The 23,702-nt window shown below is 37.3% G+C and overlaps 1 protein-coding gene and 1 long non-coding RNA gene across 2 annotated transcripts; one reads left to right on the plus strand and one right to left on the minus strand.

The window, feature by feature from the left end:
* The first annotated feature begins 201 nt into the window (after window positions 1-201).
* Window positions 202-6,723, plus strand: LOC141639810 (F-box protein CPR1-like). Its single transcript, XM_074448854.1, has 3 exons — window positions 202-637; window positions 5,903-6,120; window positions 6,229-6,723. The coding sequence occupies exons 1-3, from the start codon at window positions 226-228 to the stop codon at window positions 6,721-6,723; spliced, it is 1,125 nt and encodes a 374-aa protein (XP_074304955.1). The 5' UTR covers window positions 202-225.
* Window positions 6,724-20,776: 14,053 nt separating this feature from the next.
* LOC141629318 (uncharacterized) lies at window positions 20,777-21,813 on the minus strand. Its single transcript, XR_012537267.1, has 4 exons — window positions 21,707-21,813; window positions 21,509-21,581; window positions 21,303-21,402; window positions 20,777-21,097 (listed from the first exon to the last, which is right to left on the minus strand). It is a non-coding gene; the product is annotated as an uncharacterized LOC141629318 (long non-coding RNA).
* Between the last annotated feature and the right edge of the window lie 1,889 nt (window positions 21,814-23,702).

Here is a 23,702-nt window from a genome sequence, read left to right on the forward strand (position 1 = left end):
GAGAGTAATGGCAGTTTTATTAATGGCTCCTGGCATACACTTGGTGTATACACTTTGTTCTTTAATAACCACTTTTAACCCAAGACTACTTTTATAATGTATATACTCATCCACAATAATCAAAATCAAAATTCAAAATCTAAAAACGGTTAGGGTTTGAACGATTACCCCAAAAACAGTTTTATACCTGCATTTGAGATTCATTTTGACAACCAAAGTGAAATAATGGCAGTACTACCAATGGTGTTGATCACAGAGATACTCTCAAGGCTCCCTGTCAAATCCCTGGTACGTTTTGGTTGTGTTTCCAAACCATGGGATTCCTTAATCAAAGACCCAATATTTATCAAACTTCATCTCAAACATTCCTTGGAAACTGACACTAATCAAACCCTAATTATCAGAGATGGTTGCCTTTATTCTTTAGATTTCCCTGTTCTCAATTCACTCACTTTAATTGACCATCCTTTAAAAACTGATAGATTTGAAACTGAACTTCAGGGTTCTTGTAATGGCCCACTCTGTCTCTATAATGATGATGAAGAGGGAATGAATGGTACCATTTTCTACAACCCTGCTACTAGAAAGCACATTGACGTACCCGTTTCCGAAATCGAATTGCCCGGGGATCAGAATTGTTTTACATGGTGGGATAGTGAAGAGACCCAATTTGATTAAGTTAACTAGTTTTAGAGCCCGTGAAAATCACGGAATCGTTAATAATTTATTGTTTTAATTGGCTTAAAGATTATGCAATACAAATATTTTTCTTAACCAACAAATATTTAAGCGTTAGTTTATTAAATGAATTAGAGTTTTTACACCTGTACTTATAGATAGATAGTGAAAATAATTGCATATTTGATAAAAAAAAGTTGCTTAAGGTAACATTTTAAAATTATTGTGTATGTGTTGCAAGTACAAACTAAATTTTCAGTACCTAATAATGGATATACTTGTATATTACAACAATTTTATATTCCCTCAATTTCAATGGATTTTATACTTTAAAAAAAATTTCTGTCATGTTTTAAAAATATGTAGAATGCTCTGTAACACCAAATAAGCAAAAAATTTGTGTCACAAATTATTTTCGCGTACAATAGATTTATGGAAAATAGTAAGAGAGTGAAGTAAAAGAGTATAACTTTAGAATTTCGAACAATTATTGGTAAAAATGAGCAAAATTAGTTATGCATCTTATGAATGACACACATAACAAATATTTAGTCTATACAATATGTCACATAGGCGCTTCCACTTTGTTCAACCAAAAATATAAATAAATAAACATTCTTATACATTGTAAAAATAATTAGCTACAACTTAAAAATATCTCCTTAAACTATATTGGCAAAATGTCTAAGCTTATTGACTTACTCGTATAATCTTTTACACACTTTGAGTTATTTGATTTGTGACTAATTGAAGTCTTAACAAAAAAAATTAAGGAAAAAAAGGTGTTACGTGCAACATTAGTGCAACAAAGATAAATTGGGTAGAATTCACAAACTTTTGACAAAAAATCTTCCAAGAATTGGCGGATGTAATGTCTTATGTGGCTTCATTGAGATTTATACTACTATATGTAATTATAAATACTACATAGTATAAAAGGAGTACCTGTCAAAAAATAAAAAGTTAATCAAACTATAATAATGAAATGTAAACTGAAACAATTAATTTAATTCTGTAGAATGAGCTGCAATTAAATAAGAATATAAAATATATTGTAGCTACGTAAAGTTGTTATAAAGTCAAGTTGAAATGATTATTTCAATTAGGATTTTATGTGAACCAAATAATTTTGAATTGAGTGTGGAAGCTTAAAGATGACAAAATAAAATCTCAAAATTGTTTAAGGTAGAGAAGTCGAAACATTGTGGTAATGCAAATGATGATAATTGTAGACAAAAATAAGACAATGTGTATAGGTAGTATAAATGAGGAGAGGGAAGCCAAAAAATCAACTAAGAAAGGATTTAGATGTCAAATTAATAGAGTAAATTAATTATTAATTATTAATAGCTATAAATATGAGAGGAAACTAAAAAATTTATTGACATTTACATTCTTTTGTACAACATAAATTTTATTTTTATTTTCACTAATTATATTCATGTGACACATCACAATTCAAGATGACTTTTGATAGGAGACATTACTTAGTGAAATGCTTAGTTTTATCTTTTTAAAATATTGTATAGATTTTCCGTGAAAATCACGTGACTTTTCTAGCTCGTCATTAATAATTATTTGCTCACGTAATCATTTTTTTTTTTCTTATAGTGTCTTGATACTTACATCATTCTTTATTGTTTATTTGTTATTGCATCATGTTTATATTATTCTTATTTGTTATCTATAGCCAAATGATATTGTATTTATTCGACATTTAAATGATATTTTTTCTAGTTTATAACTTTATTAAAATGATGATATCATACAAATAGTAAGTAACATCAACCATAGTTATATTTTATGTTTGAAAATAATAATTATATTGAAAAACTTAACTATTCTTCACTCATTTTCACTTAACCGTTGTAAAAATTAATCAAATAAAAAAATTAAATGAGATGGATATAATAGATCGAGATAAAAAAAAACATCGACATTACTGCAATATTCTCACTTCAAAAATTCAAAAATAAAAAAAAACGTTACTATTTGATAGTAGTCAAAGTACGAGCAAAATATAAATTTTATTCAATACATATGTAATATGTTGTTAATCCCAACAAATTAACTACACATTATTAATTAATGAATACATTAAAAAATAATTCAAAACATTACATTGTTCTTAAGAATGTGTGAGACAAAAAAGTTAAGGGTACAATTTGGTCAAGCTAGACTTTCATTCACCAAAGTTGGACATTCTTTCGCCACAATGGATGGTGATATATATTCGATCATCGATCATCAATAATCTCAAGTGTCATCATCAACATTCAACAACACCAAAAACGAACAATACGATATAAATGCTTGTTAATTATACATTCTCTTTTCTTCTCTTTTTCTCTTATCTCTTCATTTCTCGTTCATTTCACCATAAAAGAAAGATAGTTTTTTTTTTAAAGTTCAATCAAATGAAAACAAATAGGTAAGCTAGATTCTCATCTACTAATCTTATTTTATAGGTAAAATTTGTTGATGGTTTCATAATTATGGAATATGAAAAGTGTGTCATAATTATGGAATATGAAAAGTTTGGTATTAAAGAGGAATAAATTGTAATTATGAAATAGAGTAATGTTTGGAAGATGAAAGTTTACGTAGGATAAATGATTATAATATATTGATTACTACTTTGTCTTTTTGTCTTTTGTTTTTAATTTATTTTTTCATTAATTTTTTATCTAACATATAATTGTAACTACTCAATCTAGCAGTTTTATGTTATTGTATAACTTGTATTACGTCATGTGTCTTTCTATTAGCTACTCAATCTAGGCTTTTTATATTATTGTATAGATTTCGAAAAAACAATTAATTTGGAATAAATTTTAAAGGATAATTAAACAATAAAAGTGGGATGGAGAAGGTCTCGTTTAAATTCACCATGAACACAAAATTATAAATATAATTATTTTAGTTTACTTACTAAATATATTGTTAAACAACGCAATTTGTGTTTTTTTTATAAAACCTTATCCTTTACGTGAAATAATTTCATGAACTAAATACATGATATTACTACCCTTTTAAAATTATATTATTAGTATATAATTTCAGTTAAGTATTTACAAAATTTGTATGTAAATTACTTAAATTAAATAAATATTTATTTTCCAAATATTTTATATTTTCCTAAGAAAATATTCGATATGATCTTTAATACTCATTTGTTGATTAATTAATTCTGTAAAACATCTTCTATATACAACAAAGTTATGGTATATTATTGTTTTTTTCTAGTAATAACAATAGTGAATTAATGCCCTTCAAAAAAAAAAAATAGCGAATTAGTGACAATACAATTTTTTTTTAACTTCATTTATTCTTTTTCGTTCTTAATTTCTTATATATTCAGTTTTTTTTTTATTTCGAATACATATAATACTACTCCATATGAAATATCTTGAAATTATTAACTTATAGTTAATGCGTATTTTTTTATTTTAGTTTTTTTTAGTTAATTAAATTTAAAACTAATGGAATATGGATGAATTTTTAAAGAAAATAAGTGAATTAAATTAATGCAATATAATAATAAATTGATAATGCATGTCATATTAGTTTGCCAAGTCATATTGTTATTGTGTATGTGGCTTTTTTTTTCATCCTATGTGGCATTATCTATGTGACATTTTTAGGCTAGCCTTTTAATAATATTTTATAGATGTTGATGATGCCTTAATACAAACTAATCTCATTGTTATTTAATTGTGTGCCTCTTAAGTTTAACCATGTAGCATGAAGCTCCAATTGTCAATTCAAGGTTATCAAGAATGTCATCATGAAGATCAAAAGATGTAGAGTGTCATTAGTGCTAAAGTCATGTGTTGTAAGGAGATCCTTAACTCGAATTTACGTTTAGGTGCAAAAACAACAGTTCAGTCAACTGTTAATTAAGGCTTGTCTTTGAAAGAAATATTTCAAAATTATTTGAATCTTTGTTAAAAAGCTTTCAAATATAACAAATGATTTCTGGAAATATTTTGAAGACTTTTAAAGAAAATTAAGCTTTCAATGCCTTGATAAGGAGTTTACTTGCACAATAAGACACTTTTTATAAATGGGTTGTTTGCTTTTTACATTTATGGAAATATTTATGGTTGCCATAAACACAACCATTTATGTTTGTTTCTTGTTGAAAAACTCAACCCATATTTATATGTGTGCACAATTTGATTTCTTGCAATCTTAGGCATCGATTTCTTGAGGAAGAATACTCGGTTTCTTGGAGAGAAATTCGGTTGACTTGTGCATGTTGCCCAAGCAAACTACTTACATTATTTTATTCACTTGTGCTTATGAGTGTAAGATATTTTAATGTGTAAAGTATACTACTTGGACATTATAAATAGTTTGCTTAATTCATTTTTATAAGTGTGCAATAACGAGTTTTAAAACTGAAAAAGACTTAAGCTTTCAATCGAGTAAATTAACTTTTCAAAATCGTGTATCATTTCAAAATCTTTAAATCATTTTGCAAGTTTGTTTATTTATCTTTTGATTCTTTTATTGAGTTATTGTATTGCACCTAGTCGTTTAGTCGTGTTCAAGGATCCCGTGTTTTGTAATTAAACTTTATCTCCTCCGTTCAATTAAGGAACAACATTGAGATAAGTGGAGTCTTGGAACAACCGGGTAAACCAAATCAAAGTCTTAGAATAGAGTTATCCTTAAGCATGAAGTCTTCGAAGCGGAGTAGCTTTTGAGCATGAAGTCTTTCGGCGGAGTAGCCCAAAGCAAAAGTCTTATTGCGGAGTAGCTTTAAGCAAGGAGTCTTTCAGCGGAGTATTCCAAAGCAACAGTCTTGGAAGCGGAGTAGCTTTTAAGCATTAGCAAACGGAGTAGGTTGGGGAGTTGTTTTATTCTTCGGGGGTGGTCTTATTTTGTATGAGTTTACTTCTGAGACGTTTAATAAAATAGCGCTGGACGTAGGTCGCGGAGTAGTGACCGAACCAGATTTAAAAACATCGTTTATCGTGTCTATTTCATTTTATTTCCGCTGCACACTCTACTCACGTTTTTATCTACAGAATCAACAGTTGAGTACACTGTAACTTCTGCTTGCTGAATCATTGTTGGTTACTTCTAACTCTCTAGTTCTAAGTATCGACTTCTCCTTTCATCTAAGCATTGTTTAAAGTGTTTAAGAGTTTTAAAAGAAGCTTTCATTAAGCTTAAATTTTAAATAGACACCTAATTCACCCTCTCCCCCTCTTAGATGCTCTCGCCCGTGACTCTTCAGATAGAACTGTATATGGGTTTGGATATGATCATGTTACTGATGATTATAAACTTGTCAGGGTAATTCAGTTTATGGGAGGTGATGAATTTGATAGTGAAGTTAAGGTTTATAGCTTAAATTCAGGTTCTTGGGGAGGAATTTGCTACTTTCTTCGCGAGTATTATCTTACGTACAAGAGGTTATGGGGGTATTATGTTAATGGGTGTTTGCATTGAGTTGTGAAACGAAACCCCGTATCTGATGGGACCAAGTTGATCATTGCATTTAATTTAGGGTCTGAAGAGTATAAAATTGTGTCGCAGCCCGAATATTCTGATACTGAGTTTCATATAGATGTGGGTGTTTTGAAGGGCTGTTTGTGTGTGCTGTGCAATTATGTGGACGTGAAGAGTGAATTTTGGGTAATGGAGGAGTATGATGCGCAGAATTCTTGGACAAAAATGTTCTCTATTGCACAAAGGGATATAATTGGGGTGTATGAGTATGTGAGACCATTGGCTCGTTCAAAAGAGGGTTCGAGGGTGCTGGTTGAACAAGATGGCAAGAGCTTGTTTTGGTTTGATTTGGAAATACAAACAATCGACAATGTTGAGGTTGCTGGCTTGAGACGCATGTTAGATGCTGAAATGATGGTGGAGAGTCTTGTTCCTCTTGAATGCAGTCAGAGAAAGGTGAAGCCAAAAGTAAAGAAAGTTCACCCTAAACTAAAGGAAAAGAAGTCTAAACAAAAGAGTTATAGCATTGAGAATTTATACTTAGGATTTAGCTATCTCAAATTCGCTTTCAATTTCAGATAGCCAAAGTTTCACGCTTTCAATGGGAAAACAATTAGTCGATACAATTCTCGTTGCAACATATAAGATGAGAAATGTTATGTGCATTGAATGTGTTTAATTATAGTAGAATATCATCTTATATATACGAGGAGATGGACCCTTATGCAAGAAATTTTAACCTAATATTTACAAGATATTTGTGTGGTTAATTTGAGTAAATAGAATGCTAAGAGATACATTGCAGATTATGTGACGATTTGCTTGATTGAGGAAGATATGGGAGATATATTGCTGATACGCCCCCGCAAGATGGACGTCAGAGGTAGGAGTCCTATCTTGTCTCGTAGTTCATGAAAGCGAGGCTTGGGAAGTGGCTTAGTGAGAGCATCTACCAGCTGATCTTTACTAGCAATGTGTTGTATACGAATGTGGCCAAGCTGAAGTTGCTCACGGACGAAGTGAAAGGACAGAGCCATGTGTTTCATTCTTGAGTGAAAGACGGGATTCTTAGCATATAGAGTTTCGGACATATTGTCACAGTATAGAGCTGGTGATTTGAGGATATCGATGTGCAGTTCAGTAAGGAGATTTCGTAACCATAGAGTCTCGGTGGTGACAGCTGCAACAGCTCTAAATTCGGCTTCTGTAGTTGAGAGCGCAAGTCCGCGTTGCTTTTTTGAGGACCAGGAGATCGGATTGAGACCAAAGTAGATAATGTAGCCGGTGGTGGAGAGATAGTTGTCTTTGTCGCCTGCAAAATCAGCATCACAGAAGGCATGTAAGCACATGGGTGAGTTACGGTGAAGCTGGATGCCATGCATTTGTATTCCTTGGAGATAGCGTAGTAATGTTTTTAATGCGGACCAATGGTTGGTGGCTGGATGGTGAATAAATTAGGTCAGTCTATTGACAGTAAAAGCGATATCTGGTCGAGTAAGGGAAATGTAGTGGAGACTACCTACAATTGCTCGATAGTCGGAGTGGTTTTCGATTGGTTTGTTATCTTCACGTACTAGATGATTGTCGATGGCCATGGGAGTTGTATTTGGTTTAGCTTCAGACATTCGAAATTTATAGAGAAGATCATGGACATATTTCGATTGGTTGAGATGAAGTCCAAGACTATTGGGGGTTACTTCAATGTCGAGAAAATAGGAGAGCGGTCCAAGGTCTTTAATGGAGAAACGAGTTGCCAATTTGTCGATAAATTATTGTAAATGATGGTGATTTGGTCCTGTGATGATGATATCATTGACATAAACAAGCATGTAAATACATATAGTTTTATTTTTGTAGATAAATAATGAAGAATCTGAAAGCGATTATTTGAACCCGTATTGTAAAAGATAGGTTTTAAGCTCCGTATGTCATGCTCTTGGAGCTTGTTTGATACCATAGATTGCTTTATTTAATTTGAAAACATAGTCAGGTTTGAATTCGTCAATAAAGCTTTGAGGTTGGGCCATATACACATCATCGGTTAGAGTGCCTTGTAAGAGCGCATTATTGGCGCCGAGTTGTCGGAGAGACCATGAGTGTGTGACTGCGAGAGAGAGAATGAGAGGTATAGTTGTGAGTTTTACGACTGGGCTAAAGGTTTTATTGAAGTCGATGCTAGGTCGTTGATGAAAGCCTTTAGCTACTAGTCGAGCTTTGTGTTGTTTTAGGGAGCCATCGGGATTGTATTTAATCCGAAAGACCCATTTACATCCAACGATATTTTGGGATGGCTGACGAGGAACGAGAGGCCATGTTTTGTTACGGTCAAGGGCGTGAAATTCATCTTGCATTACTTGTCGCCATTGCGGGGAGACCAGTGCTTGTTTGACTGTTTTGGGTAAGGATGTGGAAGTGGCGGAAGCTTGACCAAGGTACGCATATTTGGGATTGGGTTTGCGAATGTTGTGATCAAGTCGAGTTTGAATGGTACGTGGAGGAGGAGGTTGGGTGGGTGGGTCGTGAAATGGGGATGGCCGTGGCTGTGTGAGTGGGCGAGGAAGGGGTTGTGGTAGAGACATTGGAGGATGTTGCAGGGATGGGAGGTGAGGTAGTCGTGGGTTGAGTCGTAGGTGTAGAGGCGGGTTGCTCAATGGGTTTACGACGAGATTAGACTTGTGTAATGGGATGTCTAGACTGAGTAGTAGTGTGGGTAGGATTGGTAATAGGTGTTTTCACAGGAGGAGGAAGAATGGGAATAACGAGTGGACACCACTCGTCAATGTTGATGATCGTGGAGGAGGATGAAGAATGGGTTAGAAGCTGCTGATACGGGAATTCATTTTCAATGAATTTAACATGTCTAGAGGTGTAGAGACGATTGGTTTTAGGTTCAAGATAATGAAAGGCACTTTGGGTAGAGGAGTATCCAACGAAGATACACGGAGTGGAACGGTATTCAAGTGTATGTTTGGCATACGGGCGTACCCAAGGGTAGCAGAAGCATCCAAAGTTATGTAGTTTAGTGTAATCAGGTTTCAAATTGTGCAGTCGGAAATATAGTGTTAGACCATTGAGGGTGACGGTGGGAAGGCGGTTTATTAAATATGTGGCCGTACTAAATGAGAATGGCCAAAGAGTGGTAGGAAGGTGAGCATGAGCGAGTAGTGCAAGACCTGTCTCGACAATGTGACGGTGTCGTCTTTCAGCATAACCATTATGCTCCGGAGTATGTGGAGGAGAGGTAAAGTGACTAATGTCGTTATCGAGGAGGTGGTGTGTCAATTTTTGGAATTCGCCGCCATTATCAGAAAAGAATCGACGAATCGGTTTTTTGAAGAATTTTTCAACGAGTGCTTTGAATCGAATAAAAATTCTGGTTGTCTCGGATTTTTGTTTAAGCGGGAATAGCCATATATACTTACTAAAATGATCAACGAAAATTACGTAATATTTGTATTTCTCTCGTGATAGGACATGGCTTGTCCATAGGTCGGAAAAGACGAGGTCTAGCGGTGCATTTGTTCAAAATGAGGATGTTGCAAAAGGAAGTTTGGTGCTTTTGCTAATTAGACAAGAATCACAGTAAGAAAAATTCGATAGTTTAAATGGTAAATCTTTATTAATAAGTTTCATTACATCATTAGTAGGATGGCCTAGTTTGCGATGCCATGAGAGTGGAGATGAGCCGGTTTGTGATGAGTAGACGCTTTTGATTGATGGGCTCAACTCATACACGCCATTCTTAACCGGTCCCTTGAGAAGGGTCTTTCCCGTCGCTCGTGCCTTCACAAAAAAATTAGAGGAAGAAAACAGTACATAAGCATCATTGTCTTTACACAATTGCGAGATTGAAATGATATTACGAGATATTTTCGGAACATGTAAGGCATTCAATAATTTAATAGAAGAAGAAGGTAAAGTAAGTGAACCTACGCTTACAATTTGGAGCGCGGACCCATCTCAAATTAGGAGGTCATCAGAACCGAGAGAAGGCGAGTGAAGTGCGAGTGTATCAATGTCGTATGTGACATGATTTGATGCACCGCTGTCGAGAAGGTAGTTGGGGTTTGGGTCAGAGACGTCGTGGGTTGTGACGGTGTGGGCTTGAGGCGCCTGTTGGTGTTGACGGGTTGGAGGCGCAGGAAATATGATGGTGGGGAAGAGCTTTCGAAACAGAGGGCAGTCGGCTATGACATGGCCTACTTGTCTACACCATTGGCAGCGTCCCTTGAAGGGTCTAGGGTTTGGGTTGGTTGAGGGGGACGGGTTTCCATGGTGGTTTGTATAAGAGTTATTTGAAGAGGTGTTGTTGCGGAAATTTCCACGAAACTGGTTGTTGTGATGATAGTTGATGTTGGTTGTGGGTTAAAATGGATCAGTTGTGGGGTTTTGTTTGAGGAGAAGTTCATGTTGCAGTAACTTCTCGTGAAGGGCTTCGAATGAAATCGGGGTATCGCGGGCTCGGACTTCATCGATTACTGGTTTAAAAAGGTTGTAGTCAAGGCCTTTAAGGAACTTGAAAACGACATCTTCGGGGTCGAGGACTTTGCCCATTAAGGCTAATTGGTCGATACATGCTTTAATAGCGTGCATATATTCAGTGATCGATTGGTCAGCGGTTTTCATGATCGAATCGAGGTGATCTTTGAGTTGTAAGATGTGAGTGCGAGATGGGTTGGCATATGTTTGAGCGAGAATGTCGCACGCCTCTTTCGAGGTGGTTGCGCGGACGATTAACGCTTGAATTGTGGTGGATAAGGTACCCATTAAGGCACCTAAGATAAGACCGTCTTGCTTGAGCCACGTGAAATACGCGGGGTTTGGACGGTCAATTTTATCATCAAAGACAAGGGTTTTTAACGGTGGTGGATTGGTGCCGTCAATGAATCCTAATAGGCTGAAGCGCAATAGGATGTGTGTCAATTGAAATCACCAGGAGGTGTAGTTGGTGGAGGTAAGTTTCACACAATGGCTTAGGTTGAGTGAGGTGAGAGGAGAGGTGGCATCATGAGGGTTTGTGACGGTGTTCTCGGTGGTAGACATGGTGACATGTGGTGAAATTGTTTTGACAGTGGCGGGTTTGGTGTGTTTGAAAGAGGCAGAGCGTGGACAGAGGTGGGAAGCGGGTGTTTTTAGGGATCGTTTGTGGCTTCTCGATACCATATAAGATGAGAAATGTTATGTGTATTGAATGTGTTTAATTACAGTAGAATAGCATCCTATTTACAAGGAGATGGGCCCTTATGCAAGAAAGTTTAACCTAATATTTACAAGATATTTGTGTGGTTAATTTGAGTAAATATAATGCTAAGAGATACATTGCAGATTATGTGACGATTTGCTTGATTGAGGAAGATATGGGAGATATATTGCTGATACAACATTGGGTAACTATGAAACATTTTCGTTGTGTTTGCAACATAGGGGATGGTGATGTATGTATGTTTGGCCGTTTTTACTTAGCCATTGTGGTAGTCTATCCGGCACTAGGTTAATGCTGTAGATAATAATGATTTGAATGAATTGATTAGAGCCAACGATAATTACATTAATGTCGTGACATACATACATGTTCGTTGACTTAGATTTCTCTGTTTGTTGTTACCTTGGGTTTTTGATGTATTCAGTGATCGATCCGAGTAGTATCCGACTAAGCTTATACTTCTGTATTGGTTCTTGATTTGAATAGTTAATCTATTTGGCAAGTAGAGTTGAGTGCTCTCTTATAGGCTTCGGATTTCGAAGCCATTCAGGTGAAATGGTTTAGTTACGTATATGTATTTTTTTCCTGTATGAAATATATATTTCTGCATTTCCATTCAACCAGACAAGGGGTGTTACTTCCTTCCCCTAACTATTGAATTATTTAGCGTCTGTTTCACACTAATACATAGATGTAGTGACTAGTATGTCGTAGCTAAGAACTTGGTCATACTAGTAGAATGCCCAAAATTTTCAGCTTTCTGTTTTCCTGGCAAAAGGATTCAAGCTGAAGCTGTAAGGGCACTCTACAAGTCGATAGCTTCAGATGTGCATACACGCAGGTTAGAATTTCTTGTCTTTGGTAAACTTCAAATGTGGAGGCTAAAATTTCTTTTATCTGACATAAAGTTCTTTTAGTGTCCATTTATTTTTGATAGAGCCAAACATATATATGCGTTTTTGTTCTTAAATATGTGGCCGTACTAAATGTGAATGGTCAAAGAGTGGTAGGAAGGTGAGCATGAACGAGTAGTGCAAGACCTGTCTCGACAATGTGACGGTGTCGTCTTTCAGCATAGCCATTATGCTCCGGAGTATGTGGAGGAGAGGTAAAGTGACTAATGCCGTTATCGAGGAGGTGGTGTGTCAATTTTTGGAATTCGCCGCCATTATCAGAAAAGAATCGACGAATCGACTTTTTGAAGAATTTTTCAACGAGTGCTTTGAATCGAATAAATACTTGGGTTGTCTCAGATTTTTGTTTAAGCGGGAATAGCAATATATACTTACTAAAAAGATCAACGAAAATTACGTAATATTTGTATTTCTCTCGTGATAGGACAGGGCTTGTCCATAGGTCGGAAAAGACAAGGTCTAGCGGTGCATTTGTTCGTTTAGATACCTCATTTCTGCACCTCCCGCAAACCAACCGGTGATGATTGGGCCGCATGTATGGTACACGGAACGATTTATGACAATTCTTAAGTTTATCGTTAAGTGATAGCTCAAATACTTGTGTCTACCCCTTGGTCGTCATCTACGCGCCGTTACGGTCGTTTTGACAGTAATTAGAGTACATTTGGAGTCCGGGTCAAAAACCGTCTTCATTTTCTAATAACCGTTTAAAATGTCGAGTCGGAATATTCTGGAATGTTCCGGATATTTCTATTCCATATTTCAATCTTTTAATCTTTTCGCAAAGTATTTTCCGAAATTATATTTTAAATAATAAGGAAATTGAGATCAACCGCAATTCCATAATAGAAACGCAGAAAATCTTTCTTCCGCAGGAGGAAACCCTTGGGGAAAGGACGCAGCAGACTCTTTGCGCCTCTTCCAAGAGCGCGATGGGCTGCTGCGCCTCTTCCCCAACTCCTTTCTGCGTATTTTAAGATCTTTTCGAGATTTACTTCCAAAGTTTTACCGAAACCCTAATGCCTTCGTGTGATTAGTATAAATAGGGACCTTCGTTCCTCATATTCCTCATGCGAGTGTCTGCCCTTCTCTTCTCCCTTTGCATTCTAAGACCGTGCTCTTTGCTTATTGGCGTCTACGTGCTTGAACTTTCGACCACGTGAGCTTGGATCCTTCTGAGTACCAGCCTCGTTTTGCATGACCGACCAATTTGACCAATTCTACTCAATCAACTTAATCAATTTAGTTTAAATCCTCTTACAAGGGCATTTTTGTCGTACATTCGAGTCGAGCAATCACTAATCGTCAACTTAGTTAATCTCGTTTTGTCAAATGTAAGTCTGAGGGTGTAAATCCCATTTTTTATTATTGTATCTTATTTTTGTATTAATTATTGTAAGATTTACGTCGAAAGCACGTTTAAAACCGATTTATAAAACCTTTTATTCAAACCTTTTTACAAATTAACGGGAGATTGATGTCGAGAAGGAATGCAGCAACTGCTGCGCCTCTTCGAAGGGCCACAGCATCTGTTGCGCCTCTTTCTGAGGCTGCCGTAGTTCCTGCTTTCCTTTTTCTTCCTTCGCCTTCTGTCAATTCGTCTACGTTCTTTCATATTTTCTTGTTTATTTCTTATTTTATCCGTATGATAATTATAATATATAATTCATTAATAATTTATCACTTTAAATTCCCGACTTAAATCCCAAGTAATTAATATTTGCGGGTTTTCGTCATTAAATCAAATTTGGGTTTTAGATTCGATTCATCAATATCAAATCTCTAAAATTCGACTTTTGTATATTTTTCATCTGTTTACCGTCGTCATCATCCATAGTTTAACATTAATTAAACCTAATTAGTTAGTTTTAATAAATTTAATTCATAATTAATCTTGTAACTAGTATAAATCCCGCGCGAAAACGCGGTTTTTAAATAGGAATATTAAAGAATGTAACAATTATATAACTGGTATCAACTCAATTTGAAATTTACTTGTAAAATTTATTATTATTAATGTTTTGTATTAATCGGTGGAAAAGGAAAAGTTTATAATCCAGTTGTACATACAATACAATGAAAGCCCAGTTACAAATAGGATATAATAAAAGCCCAATTATGGACAAATTCATTTAGGCGGGAAAATTTGGAGATCTCTTATTCTTTTAGTATAAGGGGATTAGCCTCTAACTTGTTCTAATTAATTTGAGTCCGTCTTTTATTGTTTTTATGACCCAATCATATGTAAATAATCCATTAAATCACTTCCATATGAGTCAAATATCAATAATCGATCATTAAATTCACCGACGAATATGCAATTCCGGCTTCATAGCCAGAACTCACCTCAGAAATAGACGCAGTGACCACTACGCCTCTTCCAAGAGACGCAGCTCTGCTGCGCCTGTTCCGGGTTGAGTTCTGTCTCTGAACTTCCGTTGTTGCTTTGACCTAGTTTATGTTTACGTATTAAGCAACTATTACTCGTATTATCACCCTTTAATCTGTTCTTTAATTTATTTTCCTTTTCTTTCTCCAAATTATCCGTTTTAAATGTGTTTTCGACGTAAATCAATCAAACCAATGTAATTATTGTAATTTTAATTATTGTATTTTCTCGTATTCTTTATTATCGTTTATTTGTATGTTTTCACATGTAATCAACCTTAAACCCTACTTCGACCTAATGCATGCTAAATTACATGTTCACCGACTTAGTTAATTCTCACATTCTAGGATTAATTTATTGGATGTTGCATTGCATGCATATAATCGACAACATATCGAGTATAGATGATTTCCCTAATCATTAGTAGAGGCCTATATCGAGGCGGGCGGGATTAGGTGTTCGATTAAAAGAGCTTCCTAATACGTACCTTCACCCCTTACTCCAGATCTCTGTGAACATCCGTGTTCATTGGCATCCACGAGAGTCATTCTAGACATAGAATGTTAAGGGTAACGAGTTCTTGGTGTTCATGTCACTACTTTGTGTCTTGACATGGCACGAGGTATTCGAACGGTTTCCAATTTTCCACAATAAATTGGTGGCGACTCCACAAATGCAAACTCTTGTTTCCCAAGCGACCCCGTGGACCCGCATCCACGGTTTGGCGACTCCGCTGGGGAGTAATACACTTACGTGTTGCCAAGGGTGAAACTTGAACAAGGTTAGGGAATAGTTTATACGAGACAGTTGTCGGTTTTCATAACTCGGTTTTCCTAGATCGTTTTATTCGGCCATCCTAGGCCCAACCCAACCCATTCGACCAATTATCCCGTCTATATGGTCCGAATTCTTATCTAGGCCTAAGGATGGATAGCGATTGACGTCAACCATACCATGATGCTTACTCCTGTTTGTGCCAAGGGCTTTCACTACTCGAGGAAATAGACTAGGAATCGGCCTTACCCCTGTTTGGTACGAGCCTCTCCACAGACCCCGTGTTTGATTGCTCGGTATGGCAACCCACCCTTCAAACCAAAACCCTTTAAATGCACTCAGCATACTGTAATAATGCATGTATGAATGTTTGTACCATATGTGATCACCATTTTTTAAACAAAACCATGACGAATTTTGTAAAAATCCAAAACCTCTTTTAAAACGTAAGTATTTTCGAAAAAGGCCTAATTAGCGCAAAATCAGTCGAAACTCTGTCCGAAAATCGAGTCAAAACTCGGGCCTTTAAGCCCATTTCAAAACCTCACTTCGAGTCCACTCCTACAACTACACTATAGGTGACTAGGACCAACATTTCAAAGCTTTGCTGTCTTTTCAAACCTCACTTGACACAAGTGGCACTCTCCCACTTCATAAGTCGAGTCTTTTCTTTGAGTAAGTGTGCTAGAGTGGTCTATCGTGTTTTGATTCGTCGTCGATCTCTTGTCCAGTTTCCACGATGCCTGAAACTAGCACCACAAGCGACAGTCAACCCTAGAATGGTAATGATCAAATCCTAGCTGCGCCTGCTCGTCTCCAAACTAGCCAAGACCAAGTGTATGATCGCCTCAACACGATCGAAGGCCGAATTATTGCTGTAGAAACTAGGTTACCTCCTTCATAAAATGAAGTGTCTAATGAATTTGTGAATGACTTTGTGAATGACAACCCTCCACCTTATGTGGGACCACAAGAAGGCAACCCTCCCGTAGGTCTTACTGAAGCTGAAAAGCTACTCAAATACTTGGAGGATCAACTAATATACCTCAAGGGAGATGATATCTATAGGGAAAACAATCGCAAATATGAGGTCGTGAGTGCCAAATTGCCAACCAACTTCAATATGACGGATATCTCGAAATTCAAGGGGCATGATAACCCTTTGAACCATATCCGTGGTTTCAAAGACTACATGTCTATCAAAGGCATCAAACCCGAGATGTTCTTAAGGATCTTTCCCTCATCTATTGACACATCCCTAAGCAATGGTTCTATTCCCTAGAGCACAAGAAGATTGCCACCCGGGATGACGCCGCAATTGAGTTCGCTAAACAATACGCGGATAATGCCGAGATCCAAGTCAATATGCGCACTTTAGAGGTTCTTACCCAAAATGAGAAAGAAGGTTTCACCGACTTCCTAAGTAGGTAGAAGAAGACTAGTACCCAACTTGTCGAACGTCTAGATGAAGCTACCCTCGTGAAAAAATTCGTGGATAACTTGAAGCCCATTTATGTAAGTCACTTGAGGTACCAAAACATTAAGACCTTCAAGGATTTAATTGTACTACGGACAAGAATTGAAGATGACATACGTAAAAGACTCTTGTCCAAAATGGTAGGTCGTGGATATCAAGGCTCAACGAGTCGTTCCTACGGCTCTACTAGCAAGAATGATGAGGTTAACCTCCTTGAATCATCAAAGAAGAATAACCCACAAAGTAAATTCACGAACATTGGCGATACGTACTCCAATGTATTAAAGAGGTTGATGAAACAGGGTAAACTCCAACCCATAGGGCCTACACCTGATCCAGAAAAGAAATCCAAGTTCTGGGACGAAAATTCATACTGTGAATATCATAGAGGTAAGGTACACGATACAGAGAAATGTTACAAGCTAAACATGTCCTTCAGGACATGATTGAAGATGGTCGCCTACCCATACCGCCTGGAGGTAAGCCTAACAATACTCAGAATCCTCTTGCAATTCTGATGATCACAACTGAAGAATCTACCTTAGATTGTTCACACCTCATTTCTCCAGTCGAATAAGAGATCCATGCAATAGAAAGTGAAGGGAGTTACTCCACCATTTCCCCTACTATCACCGACTTTATTGCATGGGCAAAGAGTGTGAATAGACAAGTCTCGGAACTAGAAAGTGTAATGTCATCCCTACGTAATCCAAGTACAACACCTAAGGAACACGCGCCACTAAATCACTCTTAAAATTCTACCATGCAAGAAGTAGTAGCCGTGGTTGATGAGCTAATCGACCAAATCATCCACTTGGAAGCCGAAATCATAAGGTTGAGAGAGCTTGCTACTATCAATGGAGTATGGGCCGATGACGATGAAGATGAATACCTCACCGAACACTACCTAGTCAAAATCAGTGAGGAAATAGTCAAAAACAGTGAGGAGCAAGATATAGATAACCTTACTCGTTCAGGGCGTCCATATCAAAACACTTCTAAAAATGGTCTCATAGCTAATGGTCCAATTACCAACACCAACATCGTCACACCAAATGATGGCGAGGATACCTCTACTGATCATTTACTAAAGCAACTACAGAAGACAAAGGCTGATCTTTCAGTCTGGCAACTAGTTGCAAGTTCATTCCCTCATCGCCAAGCATAGCTGCAAGCATTGGCTAAATTAAACATGGCACATAACTCTATACCTGATGACGTAGTCAACTTGGTCTTCCAAGATTCAACTAAGCTAAGTAACCCAGTTACTTTCTCGGATGAAGATTTGCCACATTTCGGCGCTAGTCACAACTTGGCTCTATACATTACTGTTGTTTGTTTAAAGAAGAATGTGCCAATGACTTTGGTAGATGATGGCTCGGCAGTCAACGTCATACCATGAAAACGGCATACAAATTGGGCATGAAAGAGTCCAATTGGACCCTTACCAACCAAGGTATTCGCGCATATGATGGTACACGACGAAAAGTGATAGGATTAGTCAACCTTACCATAGCCACAGGGCCGATCGAGCGAAAGGTTAGCTTTCAAATAGCGGACATCGAAGTATCCTTCAACATGGGAAGACCTTGGATTCACGCTTCCAAAGCGGTAACATCCACCCTCCACTAGAAAATCAAGATCCCACTGGATGGCAAAGTGGTGACGATCACTTCGTCGCCTATCAAAGCAGTAATAGAAAAGATGTCAAGCAACCAAGTAATTGCAGATCCAGTATATGAGCTTGGGGGCTTCTATAGCGTAAACCTTGTAGAGAGCGAGTTGGCACCTTTGTACTTCAATCCTTACTCTAATTTAGTGGTCAACCACATACTCAAATCTCAGGGATACTTCCCGGGAATGCCATTGAATCCTATCCGAAGAAATACCTTCGCACCTTACAAAGAAGGAAACTCTCAAAGGATACTACTAGGATTAGGATACAAACTTACCAAAGAAGAAGCTCTAGAGATGCTCACACAGTTCCAAAATCGCAAGAACGTGGGAATCCAAATGCGACCCTACCTCCTTACCCTAAATGGGTACTTCGTTAGAGAAGGGAGTCAAGAATACTTTCATGGGTTCCCCGAACCTTGGCACTACAAAGGAAAGCAACTAGCTGGAATCGAGATCTTTCACGATTGCTTCTTCATTACTTCAGAAACGGTTCCTACAGTCAAGACTCGTCAAGCACCTTGCTTGGACGAACAAGCTGTTAGCTTATTGTTTGGAGAATATCGATTTGTTAGAGCCGCGCAGGACGAGATCATTACCATGATACTTCAGGATGACCACTTCAACCCTACCGCGTTGATCACAGAAACCAGTTAGAATCAGCAGAAAGGATGGAGGAAATCAATCAAATGGACAAACAACAAAGGAAGACTCTTCAAGCTCACCACTGGAGAAGGAGAGATGTTCAAAGGAGAACCAGAAGATAACGAAATCGAGTCAGAGTCAGAGTCGGAGTCTAGAGAAGTCCCTAGAGAGTCTCCTCCTGTCGTCACTCCCACTCCCTCTGTTTCTCCTAGCTTAGCATCAAGTAGTAACAGTAGTTCGGGAAATGTCCCGACAGCTGTCCCTTTGCCGCCACTGACTACTAAACATATGGCTTCCTTGTTTCAACTCTTTTCAAATTTTAATATGAATAAATCAGATTCTGCTTACTCTTTGTGTTATTTTGAATGCAATTCTATTTACGATGATAATGAGGATGACCCAAATCCAGACTCAATCGAACTACCTCCCTATATAGCTAAAGAAATACTACAAGAGGGATAAGGGACACCAGTTATAGAGAACACCGAACCCATCAAAGTAGGAACTGAACTAGAAGCCCAAGAACTTAGGATAGGGACAACCTTGAGCCCCACTGAAAGGGCCAATTTTATAGACCTCCTGCACGAGTTCAAAGACGTTTTTGCTTGGTCCTACAAAGACATGCCCAGGATCGACAGGGATATTGCCGAACACAGAATTTTGATCAAACCAGGTTTCAAACCTATAAAGCAGAAGCTTCATCGAATGAGGACAGAATAGGCTCTTAAAATAAAGAAGAACTCGATAAACAATTCAAAGCCGGGTTCGTCAAAGTTTTCGAGTACTCAGACTGGGTAGCCAACATAGTACCCGTGCCCAAAAAGGATGGAGAATCCGTGTTTGTGTTGATTTCAGAGACTTGAACAAAGCGAGTCCCAAAGATGATTTTCCTCTACCACATATCGACATATTGGTGGATAATACAGCAGGTCACGCGTTTTTGTCCTTCATGGATGGGTATGCCGGGTATAATCAGATCAAGATGGCCATAGAAGACATGCACAAGACCGCCTTCGTCACTCAGTGGGGTACCTATTGCTACACAGTTATGCCATTTGGGTTAATCAATGTTGGAGCTACGTATCTGTTGGAATATGTGTCCTCCGACAATAATGCGATCACAATTGTCGATCATATTGATCACATGTTTAAATCTCATTTTTAAGAATACATGTGGGATCACTACTACAGAAATCATGAAGGACATCGGACTTCTAGACACATGGACATCGGATTATAGGCCGATGTAGAGTTCAGTCCCGTCCATATGGGGTGTAATGGACATGGGACTTTAAACCGATGTCCATTAATATATGCACATCGGATTTTTAAATATATCCGATGTCCATATGAGTAATGAACATCAGATTTTAACATTAATCCGATGTCCATATGTGTAATGTACATCAGATTTTTATAGAAAGCCCATGTCCTTTGAAGCTAGAATTACATCGAACTTTTATAAATCCGTTGTCCTTTATATTGTTTTTTTTTTTTTTTTAAATTTGAAAAGAGCAGGCCAATTCATATTGCATTACACCAATTTGAATGCCAAAACATTAATACAAAACATGCCAACTGTCATTCAACCAAAATGATCGATTTCAATTAATAAAAACCGATCCCAATCAACATACAACGCAACCGTCTCCGTCATCCGAATTCAACAACTAACGAACAACAACAAAGGGCATAACAAATCCCAGCCAACATAACATATGGTCTTGCAGATCATGTAATAAGTTTTTCAAAATGCAACTACCTAATACATTACTACGCTAGCTAGCTATCTACAGCTAGATATTGAGAAAATAGTTCGCCCACAAGTCCCGAACCTCATCTAATTCTTCTTGTGAATATGGCGTGGTGTCTTGAAAAACCTGTAATGCATATTAATGACAATGGGGCAGTCAGACATGGCCTCACAAGGGCAGCTTCATATAAGCTAATAATTAAGGGAAGAGGGTGCAGCAGCTAGCTCATTGAATTGGCAAAGCAGTTCGCCCACAATGCGTATAGGCAGCAGGTCAAAGTAGGATAATTACTTGAAAAAATACCGAGTTTTGCTATAATGTCGAAACTGACCTCATTGATAGCTTTTGTTGGATTAGAACGCGTGACGATTTCAAAGCATGTACCTCATGACGTAGTACCCGCATTCTACAACACCTTGTTGACGAGCACACTAAAACAACAACTCGACAAGAATTAAACCAATAACATGACTTTGTCAATTAAAAGTGATTGATGATCAGACATTGAATTTGTCGTCATAATAAGCAACAACTTACATTATGTTGCAGCCATTGCGGTGCTTGAGAACGCATTCTTTCCCCACCATTGTAGCCGTATACTCTTACCGATCTAAATATAAACATGGTTTCAAATAAATGATTGTCAGCCAATAATAGTTGCCATTTTTAATGTTCTAATCAGTTGAACATTTATTTATGTGCATATCAATAAATGAACTATTAAGATGAACTTACGCATTAATTAAAGATCTCAACTTTTGGATCTCGACTTTCCTAGTGAGTCGAACTAATGCACTTGATTATGATCAGCAACGTCAGTCACAACGAGCATCCAATGATCACTGTAAATAATTTGTAACTTATTTACATGATAATCAATAATAAATGGTGACAGTTTTGTTTATTTAAAAGGCAAGGTTGATCAACACTTACTCATCGTAATATGGAGCGATGTACAATTTCCTTTTCAAGTCTTTCATCCTTTTAGAAAGTATGGTTACTGCTTTATCTGAGGCATAGCCTATTTGTGAAATAATTTCTGGACATAAGAACCCGTACATTTGCTGGTCACAGATGTTATCCAAGTACCTATAACAATATACGTATAAGTATAACCAACATTTACGGTAAATAATCAACCTTTTCCATGGAAGCAGATTAAAAGTTAAAGGAACGAGCGTAACGAGTAGCTTCGCAAACCTACTCGACGTGGTGGGTAGATGTTGCGTTTGAATAACCAATACAAGTAGATGTTCTTTGATTGAATAACCAATGCAAAACTAAATAATGAGATGCAATAATTGTAGTATACATACCCAAGAAAAGTGTCAATGACTCCAAGGGAGATCTTATTCATGTTCAACAATGAAGCTATGTCTTCCTTAGCGAGGAGCAACCTTTTCTTGGATCCTAGGACATTCTCGATCAAATTAACATCGGTCACTTGATTATCGCGCATCACACTAACTACCCTTGCCAGTAATCGTCTACAATCGTAATTTTGGTCCAAAAGCGCTTTCAACTGGTTGTTTGATCTTGTCACTGATCCACCACCACTTATCTTACTTTTACCACTTTCTACTTTTTGGGAATTAGAAGTTCCAGATGTCTTCCGTCTTTTGGGTTTAGGTGTCGTCGCAGTCTTTTCCGTAATCTTTTCCCCAGTCTTTTCCCCCATCTTCTCCCCTGTCTTCTCCCCTCTCTCTGATTCCAGGTTTTTCCGACATTCCTGGGAAAAAAGAATTACACCTATAATTATTAGAGCTTGCTTTCAGTGGCAAGAACTAAAAAAAGACGGTTAACTGTATGGCTTTCATACCTTTACGTAGCGTAAAGTGATTCCATTTTTTCGGCCAAAGTACAAAGGAACCAAGGGCATCACCAACAGTAGCAAATTCCTCAGTTGGTATAGGTAATGGTGTGTCATCCTTACCTTCCATGAGAACGTAAATGCATACCCTGAACGTTTCTGCTCCAATTTTTTTACCGTGACAAACTGATGCCTGACTTGTGGTCTTGAATACTCGTCCAAGTGCCACCTTAGTGAAGTCATCGGTATCTTGCACAGCTAGCTCACATTCAAATCCCCTGCGGAGCGATGGACAAGCAAGCAAGCAACCAGAAAGATAAGTAAAATATTTATTATCAATTCAGAAATATATATATGATCACTAACATAGTCAATTGTTGCTAGATTTAATTACCTTCTCAGGTATGGCATCAAATGGATCAGAAATATGATCACTAACATTCCCACTGTTGCAATTCATCTCGACCTCAGCTGCGTCTTTCTCATTGTGAACGGAATAACTAACATTCCCATTTGTCTGTTTCTCCCCCATCATTTTTTCAAAGTCTTTATAAACCTCTGACCTCACTTGTTCTGTGATCTGCTTTGTAAGCTTCTCTAAAAACTCTGGTGAAATGACAGTAGTACTCTCATCTCGAGTTCGTTTGCATCTGCCAAAGTACTGCTTATGCCCGACTCGACCCCCAACACCTCTAACACGACCATAATGCTCAGCAGTTCCAAGCGCTTTTGTCAATTCATCAACTTTTCCGCTAGGTACAAATTCTCCTTTCTTGACCTTTTCCTTCAACACTTCTTGTTTGCAATTATTTTCATTAAATTGTAGCACATGGCATGGAGTATTATATATGATTTTTACTGAGTAGTGATAAACAGAAATGGAGTACTCACCAGCTCTTCAACTATTTTTTCAGTCTCTGA

Source organism: Silene latifolia, chromosome 2, assembly GCF_048544455.1.
Source record: "Silene latifolia isolate original U9 population chromosome 2, ASM4854445v1, whole genome shotgun sequence".
NCBI lineage: Eukaryota > Viridiplantae > Streptophyta > Magnoliopsida > Caryophyllales > Caryophyllaceae > Silene > Silene latifolia.

Excerpts from the sequence above, each read along its gene's own strand:
- LOC141639810 (XM_074448854.1), top strand. The coding sequence starts at position 226 with ATGGCAGTACTACCAATGGTGTTGATCACAGAGATACTCTCAAGGCTC. Across the intron at positions 638-5,902 it reads ATTGCCCGGGGATCAGAATT|ATGCTCTCGCCCGTGACTCT; the intron begins GTTTTACATGGT and ends TCCCCCTCTTAG. Across the intron at positions 6,121-6,228 it reads AGAGGTTATGGGGGTATTAT|CCCGAATATTCTGATACTGA; the intron begins GTTAATGGGTGT and ends ATTGTGTCGCAG.